General features: G+C 52.0%; 1 protein-coding gene across 3 annotated transcripts in view; it reads right to left on the bottom strand.

The window, feature by feature from the left end:
- The window catches only part of Ksr1 (kinase suppressor of ras 1), a 149,240-nt gene that overhangs the window by 47,483 nt on the left and 74,483 nt on the right, over positions 1-27,274 (bottom strand). For all 3 annotated transcript variants that reach the window (XM_078042522.1, XM_078042523.1, XM_078042524.1), the window contains exon 2: positions 21,220-21,360. In XM_078042522.1, coding sequence (XP_077898648.1) covers positions 21,220-21,360 — 141 coding nt within the window. The remainder of the gene's footprint in view (positions 1-21,219; positions 21,361-27,274) is intronic.

Here is a 27,274-nt window from a genome sequence, read left to right as displayed (position 1 = left end):
CCATGCACGCCAAGGAGGACAAATGCGCATTTTCTCCAAGGCTATACGGACTCAGAAATTTTACGGAAAATGAGAGATCTGCTTAAGGGAACCGAGCCCAGGAATAAACTGCAACCTAACTAAAATGCAAACAGGGATTTTTTTTTTTTGCCTTTTTATTCCCCTCCTGCCTAGCCTGTACCAAGTTTCAATTTGTCAAATAAAATAATTAAATCCATTACTAAAAACGATTTGCCACACAGTCCGCCCAGCACTTTGTGTACACTACCCCCACTCTAACCCATTCAGCAAGAAGCTGCCGCTCAGTCCATTTGACTGAGACCTCGTGTGACTTAGTAGATGGCGGGGCCAGACCTGAAGCCCAGGCATGCCACATCCTAGAGCTCCTTCAATTATCCCAGGCTTGGATAATTGAAGCCTTGGGATGCAGTAGTTCCCTCTTTGAGGAAATTATTTTTTTCCAAATTAAATTGAAGCAATTAATTTCTACCCACTTTTCAAAAGAACTACATTATAAAATGGACTGTTTCTTTGCCCTTTATGCAAGTTGATTCAAGGAGAGAGATAGAAGGCAGGCGCAGTGGCATGCACCTGTAATCCCAGTAACCCAAGAAGCTGAGGCAGGAGGATCACAAGGTTGAGACCAGTCTGGGCAATTAGCAAGACCCTGTCTCAAAATAAAAAGAACTGGAAATGTACTTCAGTGTTAAAGCATCTCTGGGTCCAATCTCCAACCCGTCCCACTCACAAAAAGACAATGTGTTCAAATCCATTTCTTCAAAATATAAAAAAAAAATACATATATAAGAAAAATATTTCCCTGTAGTCTCAAGTTAGCTGGAAAATGTCTCTCACTCCCCTGAGGTTTTGGGGAATCAGTCTTCTCTCCTCAAATAAGGCAAAGGGTGACCTTTTCTTTGCCTCTCTTGCCTCCACTTTTTGCTCCAGTTCACTGGGGGGCAGGCAGGGGTGCCAGGGAAAATGGCTACCTAAGACCCTCCTTAATGGGCGCTGCTCTGCATCTCCCAGGTGGGGCCTTTAGACTTTTGGTGCTTCCTGGGGTTTGAACTACACCTTCCCTCATCAATGAAATCAGAGTGCTCAGTGCACCATCTACACTGAAGAGCAGTAGCATTATTTCTGAGTGACTGTTCCACAGTCCAATCCTTCCTCCCTGCATCGGGATGATTAGATTGGAGCGGGGACATCACTGCTCTGCTTAGAAGCTACAATCAATGGAGATGGCCACTGTCAGCAACCGGTCACTTGGTACCACAAGGATCACAAACCCACATACCTTGGTCCCAGTCCCTAGGCAGAAATGGGGCCAGCAGGAACATGCACAGTCCCTGGATCTACCTTTTTAAGGAGATGCAGGCGCTCTCTGCTGTGACTAGCTGCAACAGCAATGCTCATGAGAAACCTATCCTTGCCCTTGCTCAAGTTTTGGAGGGACAAGAGGCCTTGTCAGAGGGACAAGAGGCAGTGGCGGGGTGCCAGACCTTACAGAATTACATAAATCTGAATTTTTAATGTTCGAATGGTTGATTTTTACATAATGGCAACTGATTCAAATCTGTGCAGACAATACAAGTCACATGTCCATGGATTACAGGGAGCCACCAGGTCCGGAGACCCCATAGGAAGAATGCGATGTCTTCTGAGTGTCAGTGTAATCTGTGACCTCGCCCGGCAGCAGGTACACTGGGTGGCCAGGCTTCATGGTGAGCCACCCACCACCCTGGAAACTGCACTCAGAAGGCCACCTGACTCCTAGGACTGATTGGGGACCCAAAGTTAATCCAGGGTGGAAAGTACACAGGGCCGGCAGCCATGCTGGAACCAGGGGAACCAGCCCATGAAGAAGAAGCACCTCCTAACTGCCTGCGCCTCCAGCTAGCCCAGTCTTTGAGCAGCCCTACCTTCAGGAGTGGCCCCCTGGTATCGTGGCTCAACTGTGCCCTGAATCAACTCCCCAGACCTTACACCCCACAGTGACAGGCACAGCCAGGTCTGCCTCTCTGGAGACCCTCTCGCCAAAGATGAGCTTGGGATCAGCCTGGCTTTCCAACTGAAGGTGCGCTCACAGGTGAAGCCACTCAGCAACCCTCTCCAGACTGGGGGGGCCCTTTAGCCACCAAAAGGCCCTGAACCCCGGGAGGACATCCTCCCCCTGCCTGAAAGCTCACAGAAGATACTGGGTCATTTCAAAGCCCTGGCGTTCAGGAGGGACTGAGGCTGGGAGTCCATACTACTTCCCAAAGAACCAGTGCCCACCTTCTTTCTGTCTAAAGAAGAAACTGGAAGTAGAAACCAAGAGGAAAAGGCTCAGGTGTCCAGCCTGCTGGGGGAAGCCCTGGCCCCTACGTGCCTCAGGGTTTGTCTGGGAGCACAGGAGTGGGTGGGGGGCAGCAGCCCAGCCTCCCTGGCTTAGCTCTGCCTCTTTCCCTCAACCATAGTCGGTGTTTTCCGGTAGCTGGTCTTGAGTTCTTCTTTCTGATAGTGATAGAGAGCGGGGCCGTTGAGCCCTGAGGTCCCTTAATTGTTCTGTGACAATTAAGCCATGCCATAACAGACTGCTGGTCTCTGTTCTCCACAGTGGGGATGGGTTGGGCCAAACATGGCAGCCCCTCCCCTCAGCAGCTGGTGGCAGCTGGTGTCACAGGCCACCCCGGGGAATCAGATGGTATCCCGGGACTTACCAGCAGCCACGGGGCAGACTGGAGTCTATACTTAGAAACCTGTGCCGACTGGCACCAGGAGGCCATCCACACTCACTGTGGGTCCCTGTAGTGCCAGGGGCCTCACTGCCTGGGTGTGGGTCACAGAGACATGTCACAGTTCAAGCCAGAACTGAGGGGAGCTGGGAGAGGGAAGGCAAGGTGCAGATCCACACTGTGCGTTTCTGGTCAGCGTCCTCGTCTGGGGCACATAAGCCAGCAGGGTGAGGGCTCCGCATCCACGGGTGCTGCTCTGAGGACCATTTGGCACCTGGACCCCTGTGCTGTGGGCAGTGCATCCCCCAGCCTCCTTGTCTGTTGAAAAATTAAAGGGCCAAGAAGACCCTTAAATAATCCCCAGGAACTTTTGAGGATTGCATTTGCTGGTCTTTAACAGGTCACAACAGTGAGGCAGCCCCATGGGCGGCCACAGGGAGCCTGTGCCTTTGTCTAAGGCTGGGGAAGGAGAAGGCAGAGAGGAAGGGCTGTTTCTGAGGGGGGCAAGGGAGCAGATGTTCCTTCTGCCTGTTCCTACCCCTGGCATTGAGGAAGGAGGAGGAGGAGGAGGAGGAGGAGGAGGAGGAGGAGGAGGAGGAGGAGGAGGAGGAGGAGGAGGAGGAGGAGACCTGGATGATAACGGTCAGATATTCTGGAAGGTAAAGGAGGGGCTAAGTCAGCAGGGTGGGCCGCCTTTAGGGTTTTCCACAGAGATCAGCAGCAAGTTGGGGACACTAGCTTTGTCTGGGGACAGTTCTGGGCCCAGCCTTCTCACCATCTCACCCCCAGGAGGTCCAGCGGCCCACCCACTGCCCATCGGCCAGCACGGCAGGGAAAAGAGCCGGGCTTGGACCACCCCCGGCCCCCCAGCCTTGGGCACCACCCTGCCTCTCCCTGGGCTTTGGCTTTCTGATTTACACAATGAGTGGGTTTCACTAGTGACCCTTAGCCCTGGCTGCACCCTGGAATTTCCTGAAAGATTTTTTAAAAAGAACCCAGGTGCCCTGGCCCCATCTCTGACCAGCCGAATCAGAACTTGCAGGGGTAGGGACCACTAGCAGGGCATCGGGTGGTACGGCATGCAGTCTGGCAGAGGTAGCCCAGGGTAGAAAAGGTCTGGTAGGGCAGGGCTGTGTCCTGGGGCTGGGCCTATCATCCTCTGAGACCCACATTCCTTCACCAACCCCAGTGTCGCCCAAGCTGGAGAACAGGTGCCCCAGCGTGGGAGCCCCGCTGCAAGGGCACCTCCACGGCCCAGCTATCTCCAGGCGTCATGCTGTATGGCCTCCACTACCCACAGCTGGAACTGGAAGTCTCAGATAGATGGCACAGCAGCGAGAATGGAGGGATGCAGGACAAGGGGAGGGGTGAAGAAAGGGGTAGTGATGAGCATTGATTATGCACCTTCTAGGTGCCAGGCATTGTTAGTACTGTTAAAGATCACCAAATGCAATCCTCAAAACAGCCTGAGGGATGTATGTCAGAGAGGGTGGGTAACCTGCCCGAGGCCATACAGCATGATGAGTGAGGCTGAGGCATGCCTGGTGCCACTGTCTTGCTCCATGAAGTGGACTCTCAGGGCAGAGTGCCTCTGTAGCCACTGGCTTCACAGGACACACCTGGCTTCTCTGACTCCACACTGCCCTAACCAGGGTCAGTTAGAGTCAGGTCGTCCAGCAGTGGGGTTGACAGCAGCTGCAGGGGCTCCCCAGAGGCCTTCTCTCCATGGACCCCCTCACCCTGCTTCCCAGCTGCCTCAGAGCTGCCCACAATTCCTCTCCTGGTCTTTGGTAGGGGCTGGTGCTTTCCAGCTCAGCCTGGGGCAGATCTCCAGCTGCCAGCTGTCCCAAGCCACCACCTTCCCTCCAGGGCCACTGTCACCTCCTGGAAAGCTTGTCTTGGGGCTGCCTCCCGACCCCCTCACTGACACAGAAAGGCCCATTCTTCCTCTCTGCCATGCTTACAACCAAACAGCCAAAGACAACATGTGAATAAACAGGTGTGGCCATGTTCCCGTGACATTTAGGGACACCGAAACTTGAATTTCATAGCATTTCATGTGTTACAAAATATTCTTCTTTTGCTTTTTCCCCTGCCAGTTAAAAATATGAAAAACACTCTGAGTGTACAGAAAAACAAAATCTGGCCTACAGGCCATAGCTCTTTGACCCTGGATGTACTGGGTCACTCAGTGCCTCAAGAAACACCCACCAACCACAATGGGTCCCAGGCTTCACTGACCCTTCCCCACCGTGCCCCCTGCCTCCTCCAGGGCACCCAGCAGGAAGAACACCCAGGACAGGCTCCTACCCAGCCCCATAGCTGCCACCTAGGCAGCCCAAGTCCGTCACCTGTGTCATCAACACACACTTGTAAAACTGCTTGTCTTGGCTACCATTTGAAAACGGCCAGACACATCTAGCATGAGAGAAGCATGCATGCGCATACACACACACACACACACACACACACACACACACACACACACACACCCCAGCGTGGGGGGCTGATGATTCCCCACATCTCCAGGCTCCTCCCAAAATAGAGGGAGGAGGCGGGTGGGCTTCCCCAGACTGAGCATGACTGCAGATATAAAATTGAAAGAAACACTATTATCCACAAAACCCCTCAGGAAGGCTCAAGACAAAAATGAGATACTCCAAAAATTTTGTTTGTTTATTTTTGGGGGTTACTGTAAAATTTTTAAACAATTCTTGTGTGTGTGTATGTGTGTGTGTGTGTGTATGTGTGTGTGTGATGCTGGGGATTGGAACCCAGGGCCTTGTGCGTGTGAGGTAAGCACTCTACCAACTGAGCTATATCCCCAGCCCTAAAAACATACTTTGAAACATTCAAAAGGAAGACAGGGGTCCTGGTGAGATGGTCAGCCTGCAGCCAAAGAGTCACATTAACACCTTGGGTGACACTTGGCTTCTGGGAACTGGCAAATGGGAAAGTCCCTTCTTGGACAGAATAGAGTGCTGGAGAAGGGCTAGGACAGAGCAGGCCTGGGCTCAGAGGCCCCTCCCCACCCTGTCTGCTCCACAGCAGTGGCTCCTTGTCCCTGGAGCTGTCCCTGACTCCCTTTCTGATGCCACAGAATAGCAGGGTGACAGACAGCAGCTGATCATACACTGTCCCGGCCCACTAGGACACTTCTCCTTGAAGGAAAGGGGAATCTGGGATTGTCGCCAGCAAATCCCACACATAGGTTGTAAGGGGAAGATCTGGCTTGAAATGTGGCTCTACAGGGGAACCCCGGCTCTCTTGAGGGTCAAGTAAGGCCCTGACAGAAATAAACAGGTGTAGCCATGGTTATTTCTCACTGGTCCCCAATGTCTCCCCCTTCCAATTCGCCCCCATTCAAACTCACCATTAAAAAGAGTCCCGTGAGCCCCGTCTTCCACCTACTGCCTCCTCCAGAGCTGCAGGGCGAGAGCTCTGGATCCAGGCAGCAGGGCCAGCTGTGCCAGCATGCCCACAGTGGCAAATAGGCCTGGGTCACAGGCCTGGCCCCAATCTCAGTCTTGCAGGAACCAAATCAGACCCCTCCATCAGAGAGCCAGGTCCAGTGTTCAGCAAGTGAGGTCGGTCCTGAGGGGTTTGTCTGTCTGTCCAGGAGCGGGAAGGGCTGGGCAGAAGGAAGGGAGCGCAGGGCTGAGACCTGAGAACCAGGCTCTCTGCCTGCAGACAAGCCTGTATTGTGTCCCCCACAGGTGTCCACCAGGAGCCCAGATCTCTCAGGAGACCCAGGAGGTTGGCAGTCCTCTCTGTACTTTTCCAGAAATGATGAGAACCACTCCCGCCCCACAGGAGCTCTGACCTAAAAGCCAAGAGAGCCCGACGGAGCCTCAGAGCAGGAGGCCAGGACCCAAGCCAGGAGGCCATTGCTATAGCTCCCAGATTCTGCGGGCATAAAAAGGGGAGGCAGTGGATACCCCAGAGGTTGAGAAGAAACCACTGGCCAAAATCAAAGGCAGAGGTCAAAGGGTTCCTCTGAGAAAATCTAGTCCAATGTCCATTTTATTGAGGAGAAAACCAGGGCCCAGAGAGAGGGAGGGGACCCGCCTCAGTCACCCAGAACAACAGCACCAGGACCAGGTCCAGGATCCCCACGCCCTTGCCAGGAACCCACACCAAGAGCCAGGGAGACGTTCCCTACCCAGATGTAAAGGCCTCCTTCCTCCAGGTGTTCTGAGCAAATGGAACCAGGAAGCCAGGGAAGATTCCCGAGACCTGCCTGAGAATCACCGCCCAAAGCAGCTGCTTCCTGGGACATGCCAAGCCACACGCCTGCCTCGTGGGCCCCGAGCCCTGCGCAATCCAGAGGCAATCAGGTCCTGGGCTGTCCCTAACAGAGCCTGACAAGACCCTAGCATCTGGGTGGCTCAGCAGATGAGCGGCAGACAGAAACCCCCAACTCCATGTCCTTTTCCGCCCTACCCATCCACACTCTGGTGACAGGGTACACAGATGCCAGACCCCGTGTTACCAGCTACCTTCCAACATCCAGGTTCTGAGAGCAGACCCAAGACCCACACCAGCTGAGACATACTGCTTCTTATCCACTTTTTAAAAATATTTTTCAATCCATCTAATCATGCAAACGACAACTACTGGTACTACTACCACTCAAAAAGTGGCCTGGGCACAACTGCTTGGTAGCCAAGCAAACTGAGGTTCAGGGAGAGTAAGTCACCTGAAGACATGGTGAGTAAGTGACAGGGCCTGGATTGGGAGCCGGGTCCAGTCGCCCCAAAGGCAACACGCACAGCATGCCGTTTGTCCCCCTGGCCTGGTCAGCCAGGGAGGCAGGGCCGCTCAGCTCCACAGCTGTGGCTCCCTGCGCTCTCTGAACACAGCAGGCCCCAAACAAGCGTGTAACCTATTTCAACTAGAAGCATGAAAAAAACATCAAAAGCAATTCACTAGAAGCAATAGGGGAGAGGGCTGCTTTAGGAAGATTTAGATTGTTCCCCCATCACCTTATCATAAGCCAGGGAACGGGATAAGGGGAAAGTCTACTTGTCCCCTACGATGCAGGTTTGCCCAAACACGTTCCACAGCCAGTTGGCAAAGCAAGGATTCAAAGTCCAGCCACACGAACCCATGGTGGGTATTTGGGGGAAGCTGGACCCTAGTGCCTACCTCACAACCCTCCTCCAGCGCAGGCTGGCTCAGGCCTGGGGCTTCTCGCAGCAAGACGGGCGGGGGGGCCGCGGTGCCCCTGGACGCCTTGGCCATCACCCAGCTCCACAGACAATGCATTGTAGGGGGCCGAGTTCAGGGTCCTGTGCAGCCCCGGCCCCCAGTGCTGTGTCCCGGGGAAGAGCAAGGCAGGGAGGGGGGGGTATGTTTTCGTGACTATAGTGAACAGTCATTGCAGCCAAAAATAGTCTGCGCCTGGGAGCTGGGGAGTCAGCACATACCTCCCGGAGCAGGTGCTGGGTGTGAGGCAGGCCCTGGCGGCCTTGCAGCAGGGGGCTGGGATCCGGGCTGCTGGGACCCAGATGGAGAGGTTTTCCCTGCCTTGCCACCTCCCTCCAAAAAAGTAGAAGGGCCTGAGTCAACGAGGAACACTGTCATCTTCTTCCTCCCAGTGAGTCATCTGGGGTACCCCCACCTCCACATGAGCTCCAACTGCCACCCAGGCCCCCCCGCAGCCTCTCCCATAGTCAGGGCTGGGTGGTTTGAACACCCACAGGAAGCACCCTGTGACCTGCAGCGTGTCCTGGACAGCACACAAGACGGCCGTGAAGAGCACGCTCAGCCCTCCAGGTGCCAGCAGGGCACCCCGGAAACGGTGACCATGCCTCTCTGTGAACCAGAAAAGAAATGTCAAGAGAGTGAGGCGCTGGCGGGCCGTGCCTGGCAGGGTTGGGTAGGGATCTCGTTTTCTTTTTCAAGCTTCTGTGAATTTTTTGGATTTCCCTACAATGAATGTGAGTTTTAGATTTAGAAAACCGACTTTAAAATCAATTTTCAAAAATAAAATTAAAAAGGAAAATGTCTCCAGCGTTAGAGAGGGAATGTGCACATGGTCCTATTCACGAGGACTGGGGGACAGAAAATACGAGGAAAATGACTCGTATTCACAGCCAGACTTGCTGGCTCCACCTCTGACCATCTCGGTCACCTCAGGTAAGTGACAGGTCACTTCAGTTTCTCTACCTCTATCGCACACTGAAGATGACAGCGCCGCCTCGTGAGGGTTCTAGGGAGGACTGAATGGGACCCTGAGGGACCCTCACAGCTCCGTCCTGGGCACCCTGGGAGCAGTCACTAAATAATTATTGCATAAATTCATGAATAAACTACAGTAGAGGAAGGAAAAAAAAACATTTCCAATAAAGGAAATGTGCCATGTTTATAGTGTTTTTTTTTTCCTCTCCGAGTAGTAATATTATGAGGTAAACTGTCTATCAACGGCTGCTGTTATTCTTTTCTACCCTTTTCACATTTTTGAACATGAAGCATAGGTGTGAATTACTAGATGCTAAGAAAACAACCTAAGACGTCAGTAACCAATGATTGTCTCTGAGTAGCACCACAGTAGTCTTATTTTCTTTGCTTTTCTCTATTTTCCAAAATAAAGATTATTTTCAATTAAGGAAAATTAAAAATGTTATTAAAAACAAAACCTGGGGGTGGGCTGCCCTATCAAGTTCTAGATCTCCACAGAAGCCATCCCAAGAGCTGCAGGGCCTTCCACAGACGTCTCTGAACCAGACACAGGAGTTCTGCTCACTGATGGGAGAAGGGAGACACAGTTGTCACCCAAGATTCCCAGGTGACCCTCCCCTTTGGACATGGTTGGGACAGGGTGCCGCAAAGCCACAGTAGCAGCTATTACTGCATCTGAGATTTTTCAATATCAGTTTTTAAAATTCTGTAGTCCTGGGATAAAACCCAGGGGTATTTTACGACTAAGCCACATCCGCAGCCCTTTTTGAGACAGTGTCTCATTAAGTTGCCTAGACTGGCCTTGAACTTGCAATCCTCCTGCCTCAGCCTTCTGAGTCACTGGGATTACAGGCATGCGCCATTGCATCCCCAGAAGCACCTGAGAAAGTCTCCATGCCTCCTCCTTGTGTCCTTCCTTCTGTCATTTCCTCTAAGAACCTGCTTCTGAGTGCAGGTGGCCCTAAGCCTTCTGTCCTCTCCACCAAGGCCGAGCCCTTTAAGGCATCTAGAGTCTTTCTCATGTGTTACAGTATGCTCATGTGACCAGAGTCAAGCCAATCAGAGACCTCCCTGGGATTTGGCAGCTACAGATCTGGGGACAGCAGCTCTTTGTGGATAGGCACTATTACAGTGGAAGGAAGTGAGGCCGGGCTGCTGTACCCTTCGTGCCTGCCACGTGGGGTGGACTATCCAAAGCCACGTGTTGACAGCACTGTCCCAACCCTGCAGCCAGATAACTTGAGTTATCTAAGCTCATCAAACTCTCTGTCTTAAGTTCAGTGGTACTTGAACTTGCTATGGAAAAATTTTGACTGAGGAGGAAAATATGAGGTTTTACTCTGTAAGTGCTTATTTTGTGCCTGGTACCCTGCCACTCTTCCACCTAGCAACCCGTCCATCACCCCTGTCTTTCATCTAACCAGTCAATGAGGAGCCACCAATTACCAAGTGTGAGCACTTCACTTAGCTCTGGGGGCACATCAGTGACCCAAACAGTCTTTTGCTTTAGGGAGCTCACATGGTGATAAAAACCACAGAATAAAAAAAAAAAAATCATTTTTTACACTAACTTAAATATGTAACTGAGATCTGCAAATAGGTGATAAAATGGAAAGAACACACTACGAGAAAGTGGTAGCTGTGAGAGGCGTCTAATTTTAGACATGGGGCCTCTCTAAAGAGCTGACCTCCGTGCCCCGGCAGAGGATGAGGGGATGAGCTCTGAGGCTAGAGCTGGAATTTCCAGGAGGAAACAGAATGTACAAAGGCCCTGAGCTGAGACAGGAAACAGCCTGACTGGTTCTGCGGCCAGAGGCAGAGCGAGGAGAGGAGGAGATGGGGGAGGAGGAGGAAGACCCCAAGACCTCAGGGTCTCCAGGACGCCAGGGACAGGTCTGTACTTCACGCTGAGCACAGTAAGACACCAGTAAAGCAGGTTAACTCAGAAAAGTGAGATTAACTGGATTTGGCTTTTAAGAGAAAATCACTCTTAATTCATGCAGAATGAAAACACAGGGAAGGGAAAAGTCACTGGGGACAATGATGTAGGGTGATCAGCTCCAAGCAGTGACTGGAACAATAGAGGAGGCGGTGGGGACGACAAAGAGACTCAGATGGATTGGGGACATGGATTGGGAAATCCAGCCGGCAGGATTTGGTAGTCCATTTGAATTTGGGGTGGAGGAAGTAGACGGCATCAGAAATGACTCTTAAATTTCTAGCTAGAACAAGTGCTGGAGGAGAAATCAGGCACAGAGAGGGTAAGGGACTTGTCCAAGGTCACGCTGCTGGCAAACAGCAGATTTCATCTGCCTCCCAAGGCCAGGACCTGCGCCATCTACTTACAGAGGTCATGTCACGGCAATCTTGTTTTTCAACCCTGCTTCTTGCCCAAAAGTCTTCCTGCTAGGAACAGGGGATTCCAGAATTTAAGTGCAGCTATTTTTTTTTTTTAAAAAAAGAAAGTTGATGAAAAAAGAGACTTTTGCTTTCTAATAATTCAAACAGAACAGTGTTGACATAAAAAAAATTCCCAATATAATCTGGCTCGTCAGATCTGTTGCAGAGCAATGGTGCCTCTGAGGTGGTCCCAGGAAGGGCGGGCGGGGGGCAAACATGAGCTATCAGCTTAGAAGCCAGAGGAAATGGCCCCGGAGTTGGCTCAGTACTCTAAACGAACCAGTGGATTCATGCATTTGACGGAGGGATCATTAGAATGGACTAACTGGGTGGTAACTGTAGGTATGTGGGGCATGGGCTGGGGGTGGGTCACTGGGGGCATGTCCTTGGGGCTTATATTTTACCCCTGGTTCCTCACTCTCTCTCTCTGCTCCCAGATGCTGTGACCTGAGCAGCTTTCCTCTGCTGTCCCTTCTGCCATGATGCTACACCTTGCCTTGGGCTCGGAGCCATGGAGTCGGCCGACCATGGACCGAACCTCCAAAACTGGGAGCTCAAAATAAACATTTTCTCCTTTAAGTTGTTCTGGATCCCGTGTTTGGGTCACAGTGACGAAAACCAAGCACTCAACAAGCACACCTAGTACATGCCAGAACGGAGAATGAGTCACAGTGAAAAAAAAAAGCCAGATCCTTGCCCCCAGGGGCTTCTGTGCATGGGACTCAGCAGCCAGAAAATGCAAGGAGTGGAGGGGGGCGGCTAATTAACCATCCCCAAACCACGGAGCAGTACAGGGCAAGGACAAGGCTCATGCTCAGGACTTCTATTTCTAGAAACTAGTGGCTCCCCCACCTCAGAAGCTTAAAAGAGGGTACTTTGGTTCAGAATCAGAAATATTAGTGACTTCATCATCTGGACAGAGTGCTGTATGCAGGTTCCCATTGGGACAGGAGCTCAGTGCCTAGAACAGTGCCTGGCACACATCAGTGCTAACAGCACACTCAACAAATGAGCCACGGAAGGAACAGGAGAGGGTGCAGGAGGAGGCCCTTGGCTCCGGGACCTGCCGCATTTCATCCCTTCTTCCCTTGGGGGCCGTGGTCATCTGCAGATGTGTGCGCCACCCCCCAGCCGTCAGTGAATCCCCTGTGATGAGTAATCTGGGCACCTGGCACAAGGGAAGTGACCAATGGATGGATAATGAAAGAATGGAAAGGAAAAGGAGAGGAGGGGTGAGAGGGAAAGGAAAGAGAATCTGAACCAGAGGCAGCCGATTCAATGACCTGACTACACACAGTGGCCCCCGACTGGGCTGTTCTAGGTAAGACATCCGATGACAAAGTTGGGGAGAAGGACACCAGGGTTAGGATCACAACCACCCAAGTTCTCACCTGGCCATCAGCTCACTGGACGGTGCCGACAAATCACTCTGAGCCTCAGTTTGGGGCTCACATAAAATGGGGACCACAGGATCTCCACCCTCCCTGCCCCAGGCACAAGGCTTAAGCAGAACAGTAGAGAAAATCTGGACCTTTCCATTTGCCCCGTTCCTTCCACATCCCAATGTCAGCTTTTCTTGGACTCAGTGACAGGATCGTGTCAGTCCACCTCTCAGGTTTCCACTCCCCCATCCTAAATGGGGAGGGCTCTGTGGTCCAGCAAGCCGAGATGGTACTAAAATCCAGCACCTCGTACTGCTATCTCAGTACTAGGACACAGTACCGCATCCAGGCAGCCCAAGTGGCTGGGGCTGACGTCCAGATCCCTCCACAAGGCTGGTGGGGTGTGTGCTGCTTTCTGAGGAGGGGGCTCCCCACTGCCAAAAAGCCAGCTGGGCCACTGGCTCTCAGAAGGGAGGGGAGGGGCGGAGCAAGGAAGAGAGGTGGCAGGCCACAGGACTCGTGCTGGTACCGGTGTGACCCCAAGGCCCAAATCCAGGGCAGTTTTCTGGTTTCAATCTCCCTCTGCACAACCTACGTTCCTGGGCCCACACAGAGCCAGGGACTCCCAGCCAGTGGGAATCCAAGATGGTGGCAGAGATCAGGTAGCTTTGCCCTCTGTACCAAGAGCAGGCCTCCCTTTAAGCCTGGAAATGGAAGGACAGGGGGGAGGGCAAAGAGAAAAGAGCCTGTCGGGCCCACGATTAAAAAAAAAAGAACTACCTTTACCAAACTGGGGGGCATCTTAAGCTCAAAAGCCACCAGCATCGAGGTGGTGGGACCCACGGGCTCTGCCTCCTAGACCTGACCCCAGCCGCGTTGGACACTTCCTTCAACAACTTCCAACAGAGAAACTGCTGGAGGAAAAAAAAAAAGTGGCCACCTGCCAGTGGGCGCTGAGCTCATCTCCCCAGCTGCAGCCAGAACACGAAGCCATGATTTAACCTGTGGCACAGCAGGAGCTGGAAACTGTCACAGTGCCCCAGGGAGGCGAGGACCCTGCCTCTAGACTCCCCCTCGCCCTCCTTTCCATCCCACAGTCCTCCGCCTGCCCCCAGGCCAGGCCCTGCCTCCATAGGCCCCTGCTCCTCACTCAACCCCAGGGTGAACCTGCCTTCTCACTGGTAGGAGTTTTATTTTCCTTAAAACAATTCCAGCATTCATTCCTCCTCCCTCACGCTCTGACACACACATTTCAATCATCCCCTGATAAGCCCAGCCCCTGCGCTCAACACCCAGAGTTCCCTGAACCCCCCCAGGTTCCCAGGCAGCCTCCTCTCCCGCGCTTCCTGGGAGGGCAGCTCTGTCTTTCTCAAACTCGGGGTCTTTGCAGAGACGGTTCCCTCAGCTGGGAGCTCTTCCCTTCCCTTCCTGGCTCTCAGGGACATCTTTCCTGGCTGCCCAGGGTGAGTCTGCCATCATGGTACCCGGTGCCAGCCTGGAGCTATGGGGCTCGGGAGAGCACTGGGGCACCCCAGGCGTGGGCTCAGGGCCCCCCACCAGTAGACTAGTCCTCACTGCCCAGTGTGGCAACAAGCCAGATGCCTACTTAAGTTAAAATCCATCACCATATAATAAAACGCAAACCTCAGGTTCCTTGTCGCACTGTGCACCTTTCAAGGGTCCCCCCCACACTGGAAAGGGCCACGCACAGCCTCCGTAGCACTGTGGGGAGTTCTGCTGGACAGCGGTCCCCCTTGGGTAACAGGAACCCAACGCCCACACTCTCGGTCTCCAGGCCACAGATGAAGGAAGAGAGGAGCCGGAGGTCACACGCTCAGAATCACCACAGCAGGCTCTGAGCCAGAGGGGACAGGTCCTACTCAGGTGGGGACTGAGGGAAACAAGTGCCACCATCACTCCCGTGACCACATCCCCACACACTGCCTCTCTTCGTCCTCAGAAAAGGCACATTTCCAGGAAACCCACCACAAACAACTGTCCCACTTGGGGGCAAAAGCTGGGGGGCTATTTAGCTAACCCTACAGGGACAGGGACACGCCAGGAAGGCAACGCTGGGAAGAAACAGGGGGACCCAAGTGGCTTCACCTGTGTGGGATTCACATGTGTCTTCCCAAGGGAAAAATCAGATGTGGTCACAAAACCAGGAAGAGTCGAGAACAACAGAGAACAAAGGGGCCATCTCCAGAGGCCTCAGGAGCAGCCGGGGGAAAATCACCCCGTGGTGTGGCAAAAGGAAATGGCCAGACTTCACGGGTCTGGGAGGCAGATGGCCAGGTTGGGAGAGAGACCTCATTTTGAGCCTGGCTTCCCCAGCCTTCACCCCACGGTGACTGCCATTCATTCTGGTCGTTTCTTTACCTTGCAAATATTTGCCAATGGCCTCCCATGCCTGGCGCCATGCTGCTAGGCACACAGCCTCCTCAGGGACAGGCCCCTGCCTATGTGAGCAGGTGGGCATCACCCAGTCACTCACAAGATAGTGGGTTTTGTTAAGTTTGGGTTTTGGGATGGTACCAGGCCTCAAACCCAGGGTCTTGGGCATGCCAAGCAAGTGATCTATCTCTGAATCACCCTCTAGCTCACCACAGGATATCTTGAAGAAGTCTCTTACTATTCTCCTGTTAAGGAAGAACCAAAGTGAATTTTTTTTGTTTTGTTTTGGGTACAAGGGATACAACCCAGGGTCACTTAACCACTGAGCCACATGCCGAGGACTTTTTATTTTGGGACAGGGTCTTGCTAAGATTCTGAGGGCCTTGCTCTACGGCTAAGACCAACCTCGTGAACTTGCAATCCTCCTGCCTCAGCCTCCCGAGTCACTGGGATTACAGACATGTACCACCGTGCCCAGCTGAAGCTGAGTTTTTATAGACTCATACAAAGATAAGACTAAGATGAAAACCCTGCAAAAATGATATATATTGAATGACCCTGTTTTAGCCATCAAAAACCCAGGAAGGGAACAAATGGGTACTGTCAGTTCAAATGACCAACAAGCATGAAGGGGTCTGGCAGAGGAGGTTCCCTGTGCAGGGAGGGCCTCTGCTTGCTGAATTAACACCCCTGTACTCACTGGGTGTGGAAAACAGTTGAAAACACCATCTCTCAGTGTCTGTGGGTATCTGTTGGCTTCCTGATCATTTCTTACGTGGGCTAAAAAAGAAAAGCTGGCTGAAGATACATCAGGAGGATTTGCTCAAAATCAGTGAGAGAAAAGCCTGATTTGGGGGCACTGGGGACTGGGGATGGGGGACCATATTCTGTCTGTGGGGCAGAGCTCCCTGCTCCGTCCACAGGGTGCATGGTTTATGCAGGATCCCAATGGGACAGCAGGTTGCTACCCGGGCCCTTCTGAAGGAGAGTGGAGGATGATTTATGGGAGAATAGACACACGAGGCAGAGCCGCCATTTGGAGGGTTTGGGGAAAATGCCAAGCTACGTGGCCTCCCCAAACTACCTCATATGGGTAAACAGAGGCCCTGAGGGATGAAGTAACTTGCCCAAGAGCTCACGGGATATATAAGGCAGAGGGGCCACTCTAGATTCCCACAGACTCTCGGGTTCTGCCTGCACTCCGTGCCTGGTCATCCACAGGCACAGATGGACAGGGCCATCCCGGTTCCACTGGACAATAGCTCCAGGAGGTGGTGGCAGGCACCTTTGGTCTACCTGCAGCACTTCCCAGGGGGATCTACCTTGGCCATGCTACAAACTGTAGCCAGGGGTATGTATTTCTTGCCTAGAAAGGGAGGAACACACACCATACCTCCTGGCTTCCATTATCCCCCAGATTCTCTCCTGATCCTGGAGAACTTTTCCTCCAAACCCTGTCCCTGCACACATGGCACGTGCGCACACACACACACACACACACACACACACACACACACACAACCTACCTACCTACCTACCTACCTCTTCAGAGAGCTGAGCTCTGAAGTACGAACTGCTTTGGAGAAGCCTGTCCTCAGGCCAAACTTCAGGGTCAGGCAGAGAGAGCCAGATTAGAAGAATCCTCCAGGCTAGACCAGCTGCCCCACAGAGACCCAGGGGACCTATCTCTTCCCAGACTAGGTTTCTGGAGAGCTTGGTGGGTATTAGGTCCTTTCTGAAGCTTTCCCTAAGGGGAAGCCCCTTCCATGGCAGACCCAGACACCAGGGTTGGACATTGGCAGGACCTTGGTATCCCCGCCCCCAGGGGAGCTGAGCTGTCCTGCTGGCTCTTTGGGGACTCTCCAGCTTTCTAACCAGTAGGTGGGATAAGGAATTAGGGCAGGCAGGCCAGGGAGACACTGCCACTTATTCTTCAGCCTCCAAGGCTCTGGGGCAGTGGGACACAGTAGAGAACACGCCATCCACGAGGGCCGAGCATCAGGGAGGGGTTCCTGAGGCAGGGCAGGCAGGCTGGAATCAGGGCCGAGCACCACGGTAACCATTCAACACACCCAGGGACCCTGGTCTCTCCTCTGCCTCTCTGATTGATTCTGTGTACATAGCCCCTACACAATTTTACAATTTTTTCTTTTTTCTCTTTTGGTACTAGGGATTGAAGCCAGGGTCACTCTACCCACTGAGCTACATTCCCAGCCCTGTTTTTATGTTTTATTTTGAGGCAGGGTCTTGCTATTGCCAAGGCTGACCTCAAACTTTCAATCTTCCTGCCTCAGCCTCCTGAGTCCCTGGGGTTAGAGGCATGCACCACCGCATCCCTTTGGGCCTATAAGTTTCTTAGGGAGCATATGGGGACAGGGTAGGTCCTACCTATTTCCTAACCAAGTAGGAAAAAGGTCTTTATGCAGCTTACTGTCCAGGCCAGGTACAGATGGCATGAGAGTCTCTCTCCATACTACCAGCCTTAAAAGGCTGAGCAGAAGACTGCTTTGACTGTCTTAGAGTATTGTAAAGGACTCTGGAAACATTTATTAAAACTCAGCTTGGCAATTTCACTTCCAGGGTTTTCTTCCAATAGGTGCACAAAGATGTTCTTAGTAACAGAGTTTGTGATCATAGAACATATAGACCATTGAGGGGAAGAAGCAGGTTTCAGAACCACACATCTGGTCCCACCCTACGTGGGCAAAATGGACCATACACAGAGGAAAGTGAGGCCAGAAAATATTCAGAAAGACGAGCAAACTCCTGGGAACAGGGAGGAAGGACTTCCTTATCTCCTTCTTGGCTTTACTTAACCCCCACGATACACACATATCTTCTGATAATTTTAGAAGAGATGGTTCCTTTGGCAAGATGCAAAATATCTGGTGCAATGGCTGCCCAACAAGGTGAATGTACTTAATGCTACTGCACCGTGACCTCAAAAACAATGAAGATGGTAAATTTTGCTATTTGTGTTTTACCATAATTTTAAGAAATAATAATAATGGCAAAAGCACAACAATGGCTCTTAGGGTTCTTTGGAGAAATAGGTAGTTCCAGGAGCTGGAAAATAGGAGATGAGGCTATAGCATGTGGTCATATCAGAAAGTGAAGAAATGCCCCCAAACCAAAACAGAATGAAGGGGGACCAAGCCAGAGGACCCAGGAACCAACCTGAAAGAGCTCTCAATGGCCACAACTGGAACAATTTAGCAGCACAATAAATCACGTAACACTGAATAACAACCCAAATCACAAAAGCTTGTTTGGGAAAAGATGGAGTAAAAACACAGTGGATGGGCGCTTGTAGCTTTTCAAACCCAAGCAAGGGCACACCTGTAGTCTCAGCTACTAAGAAGATTGGGGTAGAAGGATTGCTTGAACCCAGGAATGGGAGACCAGCCTAGGCAACATAGTGACCTTGTCTCAAAAAAAAAGCCCAGGTAAAAATCTGCTGGGCCCACCATCTGCAGACACCTCAGGCAGGTTTTATAGCCCAGCCCAGCTTCCTCCTGCTGTCCTTGGTACCAGCAGGGGAACAGGAGACAGGCACTGGGCACAGTTCCAGTACTGCACCTGTGGGTAAGCAAGCAATGAATCAGGGGTGGCTTCTGCGTTTGTAGCTTTAGCAACTGGGTGGGTGATGATACCATGTACTGACATGAGGAGAAAGCGTGAAAAGACAGCATGCACCTGGGTATGTCAGGGACAGAACAAGAGCCTGCTGGAGACACGTGCATTCCTGAGCTGCCTCATGATCTTTAAGTAGACAGGTCACCGGACAGGAGGAGGTGTTTCTGCTGTATCTCCCGGGCCCTCCATTCCCACAGAGCTCTCTGACCAAGGAATATCCTGATTCCCAGCTTCCACCTGGCTTTTGAGCTCCATGGCCTGCCTGACCCCAGGATCCAAATGAGCTGGCAGGAACTCATAGACCACCCAACTCCGCTGCATTGCGCATGACTTTATGATTCAAACATCGCTTGGCCCAGAATCTGCTACACCCAGGCATGGAATGAAAAGACCCCAGGCCTGACTGCCACCACAGAGCTCTCCAGGGCAAAGAAGTCCCGGCAGCCAGCCTCCATCATCCCGGAAACACCGCACCCCTCTCTCAAGGACCGGCATGAAGGAGCTGAGTCTCCTACACCTCGCAGATCACTGGAGATTACGCAATCCCATGGGGGTGAGAGCATCTGCAAAGATGGCTCTGGACAAGAGAGGAGGTGAAAAGGCCCAGTGTGGAGTCCAGCATGTTGGGTTTGAACCTCAGGTCTGTCCCTGATATGAGCTCTGTGACTGTCACTGGACCCCAGCCCCCAGCACAGATGTGAATGTGAGGAGAGGCGCTTCCTGTCTGAGATTTCAAGGAGGGAGGAGGCATGGTGTGTTGGGCTGGGGGACAGGAGGAGCCCTTTGGTTCTTCAAAGTCTCCAAGACCATGACTTTGAACCTGTGACTCTCATGACAGGTTCTTCCTGTGTGGCAGAGAACTATTGTGCAAGAAGATGGGTAGGGAGGTGGATGGAGATGTAGCTCATTACCAAACTGTGTGTGAGTGTGTGTGTGTGTATGCGCGCGCACACACAACTGTTGGCTGGTAGCAAAAGCTCAGGGAACCTCTGTCCCACAGTGTAGTTTCCTTTGACCTTCACATCAGCCCCACCCTTTCTGCCTGTGTTTAAAGAACCGGCCCACGCCACAGTCGTGAGGGCTGCTGGGGCCTAGGAGAGTTCAGGGTTGTGTCAGTGCAGAACTCCCCCCATGGGACCCCCACTCCACCCCCACCCCATGACAGAAACCTCTTATGTTGGTGTCATTTCCCATGCAAGAATCTCTCCTGGGGAAAATTCCTAAGAATTCGAATAGCCTTGAAAACAAAATTAACCACTATTCTATCTTACAGCCAGCAGCTGGAATTAACCCATATCATATGCACTCAATAAAACATTAATAAATAAATGATAAATATAAGTTGGGAGCAGGGGCATGTGCCTGTAGTCCCAGCTACTTGGGACTGAGGCTGGAGACTGAGGCAGGAGAAATCATCTGAGCCCAGGAATTCAAGGCCAGTCTGAGCAACACTGCAAGACCCTGTCTTGTAATTAATTAATTACTTATTTTTCTCTGAGTGGTGGGAACAGAAGAAGTGACTATGTCCCCTTCTCTTTCTGTTTTTCAAAGTATCCATACATAATGAATTTGTGTTATTTTTTCATACAACAGCTAGAGTCCAACTTTTCTTGTTCTTTTTCTTCTTTTCCTCTCCCAAATACTGGGATTTGAATCTAGGGATGTTCCACCACTGAGCTATACCCCCAGCTCTTTTCAAAACTTTTTTTAAAATTTTTTGAGACAGCTCAGTTGTTGAGGTTTGGACTCAAACCTGCAATCCTCCTGCCTCAGCCTCCTGAGTCTCTGGGATTATAGGAGCGTGCCACCACTTCCAGCACTAATAGATCATTTTAATTTGAGTATGAAAGTAGTGCATTGACAAGACCTGAGTGGGGACATTATTTCTGCCAAGCCTTGATTTTCTTATGCTCCATAAGCACTGCTACCCCTGATACCTGGCACTGCACGCCCTCCGTGTATAGTGGTTGATCAGTAGGTTGGTGGGTTGCATGAGAAGACAAAATAAAGGGAGGAAGACAACATGGTGTAGCAGAAGAGTAGACTGAGACTTGTTTCTAAACTCCAAAGCTACCACTTACCAGCTGTGTGATTTTAAACAAGTTGCTTAATCATTCTGTGCTTTCATCTCCTCAAGAACAAAATAGCAAAAATGTTAATAATTTCTCTATAGGATTTTGTGAGAAGGGATACTATGTTTTTAAATACTATGTAGCATCTGCTTACCAGCCAAAGCTTGCAGAAAAACTGGCTATTGTCACTGTGATAAGCGAATGCATGACCAGCTCAGTCAGGCTACCTTATTTATAAGGCTGTAGCCCCAAGGACACTTACTGGAACCACATTGACACTAGGGCCCAGCCGGCTGCTGCTGTCACCCCCTCCTGCCATTCCCTCCCCAAAATCAGAGAGCATCTTCCCTTGGTCCTAGCCTGGGTGAATCTCGCCCAGGGTTTGTGCGCGGCATCTTCTTTTGACCCCTCACCCCCGCCCCCTGAGCCGTGTACCTGCGCCACCTCGGGCCTCACGTTGAAGGTATCCAGCCAGTCGCTGAAGCGCGGGTAGCTGTTGAGCTCGGGGGTCCTGTCGCTGGGGGGCACGCTCAGCTTGCACTGCCGCTGCTTGCAGATGTAGCGCACCAGCTTCGCCTGCGGGGAGTCCAGGAGAGGGAGGTCATGTCCATGGGTGGCAGGAGCAAGCAGGCAGCCCCAAGTGAGCACGGCCCAGGGCAGGCCTGACCTGGTCCCTTTTGTGGCCACTCAAACAGCAAATGGGAAGAAGGGCCCAGGGGAGCAGGCAAGGAGCCCAGGAGCCACCCACCACCCGCTGCTGCACCCGAGGATGGCCAGTGCAGCCCTGCCCTCCGGCCCCTGCTCCCTGGGGAGGAAAAGATCAAGAAGGATCAGAACAGAACCTGGTTAGACCGACGCCGGCCCTCTGCCTCATGGGGCAGCGGAGCTGGAAACGGACACCATGGGAGACGTGGGGGCTCAGGGAGGACAGGCCACCTTCCAACCAGGACACTCAGCCTAGCTTCAGGCTGCCAGGGTTGGCATCCAGGGCTCAGTCACACGCAGGTGCTATGGATTTGGACAAGTTACTTAATCCCAGGAAAGCCTCTGTTTCCTCCTCCAGAAAATGGGATAACAACAGATGCTCCCTCTCAGGGAAGTTAAGAGGACACAGCACCTAGCACACAACCCATGCACGTGACCACCCAAAGTGCTGGCTTCGACCACTGGTGAGAGCCCCGGACCCGGGTCCCTAAGTATGCATTCGGGGATTCACACCCGAAAAGTTCACAAATTCCAGACAGTGGACAGACTGAGGCCAAATGACAAGCAATGGCTCCAACGGGTGCCCCATGCTGGATGGAGGGAGGTGGTGGCAAGACACACAGGAGGGGACACCTGGGACTGGCTGTACAGATGGGATTGTTCCAGCAGGAGGTCAGCCAGGCGACTCGGCAGGCCGAAGTGAGCTCACCACTCAAAGAGAACCAGGGAGCCGCCTGGCTTGACCAAGATGAAGTGACCCAGAGAGCAGTGAGAGCTTCATGAGGTGGTGACAAGACTCTAGTGGCCTGACTTCCAAGCTTCCCCCAAAGGTAAGCGCCACCTTCAAAGTCTGGCACAGGAATCTGCCCCTTGGAGACATTCCCAGGTCCCACTGCCCTGGACAGCAAGCTGCTGTCTGGCTAACTCATCCCTTCTCCTTTCATGTGTAAACTTCTCAGTATACTTCTCTAAAGAACAAGGACTCTTGTTAACGCACACGCTAAAAAAAAATCATCATTTTAAGCCAGGTGCAGTGGCGCACACCTGTAATCCTAACAGCTCAGGAGGCTGAGGCAGGAGGATCCTGAGTTCAAAGGCAGCCTCAGCAATGGGGAGGCCTTAAGTAACTCAGTGAGACCCTGTCTCTAAATACAATACAAAAAAAGGGCTGGGATATGGCTCAGTGGTTAACCGCCCCTGGGCTCAATCCCTGATACAGAAAAAAATAATAATTTTATATTTCAAATATCTAAAAAGGCTCCCAATTCCCAATAAGGACAGAAGTTTACAATCAATCATTTTGGGACCACGAACACCTTTAGTGGTCTGGGGAGGCCCTTATCTCTAAGAACAAGGCTTGTTCCCCCGCCCACTTTATAGTACTAGGGATTGAACCCAGGAGGGCTCTACCACTGAGCTATATCCTCAGACCTTTTAATTTTTATTTTGAGAAAGGCCTTGCTAAGTTGCTGAGGTTCTCCTCAAATTTAAGATCCTTCGGCCTCAGCCTCCTGGCTCGCTGGGAAAACGTGTGTACCACAGCACCCAGCAGAACAATACTCGTTAAATGCATACAACAAAAATCAGTTATATTTAAACTTATTTTTCAAGATACTACTTAATATTGTGATGGAGTAATAAAAGCTTCCTGGTTTTTTTGTTTATTTTGTTTGTGGTAGGGATTGAACCCAGGGTCTTGTGCATGCGAGGCAAGCACTCCACCAACTGAGCTATAGCCCCAGCTTTAAAAGCTTCTTTATTAAAGTCTTAAATAATATCTAACAGTGAGTCTTATAGTTGTAACAAAATTTGGGGCCAGACAGCTTTTTTCACAACTGTAACGAGTTATGAATATATCTGGGACCCCTCCTGGTGGCCGAGTCCAGGTATCTGCTGACTGTACCTTGTCACCTACAACCTGATTAGATTACCTAAACTTCAGGTAAGGGGAAGGGAAATAAAGGTGCAGTTTTATTTCTGATCCATCTTCATGGAGCCCCCTAATTTCTACCCACAGACCCCAGACGGAGAACCCACATGGTTAAAGAGATGTGTGAAATGAGACATACAATGACAATAAAAACCAGCCACCATGTCACCCCTTCTGGAATTTCCCCCAGACTCCAGTTTGGTCCTACCTCCAATTTAACAACCCTGATTGAGCCCTCCTGGGGTCACTGGCTGCAAACCCTGTAAATCCTGCTCCGTTCAGGGTGCCAGAAGAGTCAGGAGCACGTGGGAGCCACTGCTAGAGAGGGGACACTCTGCTGTATGGTTCTGATGGGTGGCAAGGGCACCAACACAGAGACAAAGCCAGGGCACACCTGTGGCTGGAGCCAGTGCCGCCCAGGGCAGACATCGCTAATCCAACACTGCACAGGCTTCCAATGTGACCAGACATTGCTAATCCAACATTCTGTGCCGAGTCTCACAGCTACCAGTAGCCACATGGGAAGTCCATTTGCTAGTCTATGAGGAAACCTGAGCCTCTGGGAACATTCTTCGGGATAAACATAATTGTCACAAATGTCACTTTTATCCGGAAATTCTAAGTAGGGGGACTCACATCTGTCTTTCAGGTTCCTACCCATCCTTCCCAGTATAACCAGAGGCAAATTCCAAAATTGGGGCCCGGCCTCCCCTACCAGGATCATCTCCATTCCACCCCACCCCTGTCTCTGCCCCACCTCCAGGCACACACCCACCTACCAGCTGTTCTTCAAATACTTGCCTAGTTTCCTACCCTGGGGCCTCTGCTCAAAATGTCCTTTCAGTCCCTCCCTTCACCAAACCCTTTCCAGGCCCAATCAGGATTAGAATTTCGTTCCCTTCTTGGCAACAGTCGCCCGGACAGTGGTGGGCCTCACAGCTCTCAGCGGGTTCCCCCCACAGACCTGAGCTCCCAGGCCCGAGACCACACACACTTCTGAGATGAGCAGAGCCAGGTTCAGAGCTGTCATTTACGGGTTGTGCAACCCCAAGAAAGTTAATTCGCTTCTCTGAGTCTTGGTTCCCTCCTCTGCAAGACAGGAATGACTCGCTCATACTGAACTCTAGGATGGAAACCCCCAGATGACAAGGTCAGGTCCCCCATCATCCATCAGAGGAGGAACTGTGTCCTCCCCATGCATATCTGTCCTCACGTGCCTGTCACTACATCTGCAGTGACACGTGATCACGACACGTGTTCATAAACGGCAGAGGAAGGAGACACGCTTTGTCCCCGTGTTTCCCACCGCCAGTCTGTCCCTCTGCTCCCGATGGCTCTGAAGCCACAACTGCAAACTCAAAACCAGTCGTTTCCACATTAACTGAAAAGGCTGGGCTCCTGGCGCGATCCATCTGTCACCAGCATGGGGGTTCTCAGGCCACCCCTCTGGGAGGGATTGATATCATATCTGTTCTGCACAAGACTTTGGCCGTGGCTGGCCAATACACACAACAGCCAGTTTAGCTTGGCCAGTATGTGGCCTTCTCCAGTTCAGGCCCTTCCAACCTACCCATCATCCCTTGCAGCTTCAAGACACTCATCCCCCTGCCAGACAGGCTCTTTCCAGGGGTTCCTCGGCCTCCAACTCAGCTGAGACACCCCTTCCTCCAGGAAGCTTCCACAGCCCCCAGGCACCAGCCTAGATTATGCATGTCAGTTCTAATTTTTTTTTTTTTTAACCTGTCTGCTTCCTTCTTTGAGTTGAAATCCTGGAGAGACCAGAGGCCCCAATCTGAATTCCAGGTCACCACCAGATCCCCCAAGAAGCAGCACAGTGCCTGGCACACTGTTTGCTATTTTAGACCCTTGGTTGAATGAGATGGCGAGGTGAACACGCAATGCAGGCTGGAGCTTAAGACAGGTTCCAGGTTTATCAAAATGCCATCGGGAAAACAAACGCCCAGTGGGAAAATGATGAATCAGGAGCGTGAGCATCTCAAACACCACAACAAGTTCCCCAGAAAAGGAATGAGAGGTTGGTTTGTTTGGTGTTTTGTTCTGCAGGGTGGGAGATTTGAACCCAGAGCCTCACATGTGTTAGGCAAGTGCTATCCCACTGAGCTACATCTCCAACACTCCCTTTTTACATTTTATTTTGAGACAGCATCTTGCTAAGTTGTTGGGGGCGGGGGGACTCAAACTTGTGATTGTCCTTAGTCTCCCAGGTTGCTGGGACTGTAGGTGTGCACACTGCCCCCAGCTTGTCCCATTTTTTTTTTTTCTTAAAGACTTTTAGAGATCCCTGGTAAAGAGCCCAAGGAAGGCCCAAAGGCAGGTCTGTGCAGAGCACGAGCTGACTCCTCACTGCACCCAGACAATGCACACACCCGGCCAGCCACACCGAGGAACTGGGAAGATGCCAGTGCACGGTGGCCCTTTTGCTAGTGGGTCTCAAGTCCTGGCAGCGGCTGCCACCTGCAAACCTGGGTTCTGCTGAGGAGCACAGCTCCCCTGACTCCCAAAGGATGGATCCCTGGCGCACAGCAGCTCCCCATCACAGAGAAATAGAACTGCTCTTTACTCTGCAGAAAGCCCTGGTGTTCACAGATGGACCAAAGGTTACTTTCCCAGACAAAAGGCAGAGGGGCCAGCCAGGCCAGCCCCAGGGCCCACCAGGAGAGCTTCCATCCGCAGCATCGTCCTCTTGGAACCACAAAAACCGCAAAATATCAATTTTCCCCAATAAAAAAGCACCTTTGGTTCCAGTGATAGGACCTGCATGCAGCCAAGGGGTCGGGAGGACTCTGGCTGCAGAGGGGGGCCTGGGCTTAAGCAGTATGCCTTGTCTTGGGAGCGTGTACCCACCCCTCCCTCGCCACTCAGCCTGGCTCCAGGGAAAACCGAAGAACCCATGAGCGGGCAGCAGGTACCGCCCAATCCACCGTGAACAGAAAGTAGCCCGACTGCGACACCCACGCTCCGGTCCAGCTTTGACATTTAGCTGAGCTTCAATCTCACTTATAAAGAGAGTGTCAATTTATAGAGAGTGGGGCCAAGTGAGCTGCCACTTACATAAGTGCTCCGCACGAGCAAGAAAAATAGAGGTCCCCCACGTCACCGTTGGTTACTTCAGTCACACCCAGGAGGCAGCACAGCTCCGGGAGGAAAACCTCCAGCTCAAAGCCCCTCGCCACTGCACAGGCAAGAGATGCCAACCTGTCGGCCTCAGTTTTTCCATCTGTAAAATAGGGTTGATCTACTTAAAAGCTGTTGTGACCGCTCATGGGAGAGAATATGGATGTAAAATATTCAGCACAACACCTAGATTGAGAGAGATGCCTGCTTGGTGGTGGCTGTGGAGGGTGGTGTCCTCATCAAGTTGTCCTTAGGTCCCCTCTTATGACCTCCTGGGCAGGAGGGACCACATGAGTGAGATCAAGCCCACATCTAAGACGCTAAGGATGCTGAAAGCTAGTGGTGGCCTTGGGGATGATGCAGGTGGAACTCGGGGATCAGGCACATTTATTTGAAAAGCAGGACCTGGGCTGGTCCAGTTAGCTCCAGGGAACCTGAGCGGAGCCCTTAGGGGCCCCTTGAGGCCCTCGCCTCTGCCCTCAGGGCACCAGAGGGCGTGCCTTTTGTGGAATGTCATCAGCTTTGGGAATGCTGCTAGCCCAGAAGAGCACCTGCACCCCTAACCTGGCCTCCTCACCCACCTCGAATGTCACCTGCCACTCCAGCAGCTCCAAGCATGATCTGATCACCAGCCTCCCCAATGACGGCTGCCAAGAGCCTCACTTCAGTGACGGTGAGACCTGGGATCACCCCTCAAGAGCGTGGGCCTAGCATAATGGA

This window comes from Ictidomys tridecemlineatus, chromosome 3 (assembly GCF_052094955.1).
Source record: "Ictidomys tridecemlineatus isolate mIctTri1 chromosome 3, mIctTri1.hap1, whole genome shotgun sequence".
NCBI classification, from domain to species: domain Eukaryota; kingdom Metazoa; phylum Chordata; class Mammalia; order Rodentia; family Sciuridae; genus Ictidomys; species Ictidomys tridecemlineatus.
The sequence above is the reverse complement of the archived record's forward strand: the minus strand, read 5'-3'. Positions and strand labels throughout refer to the sequence as shown.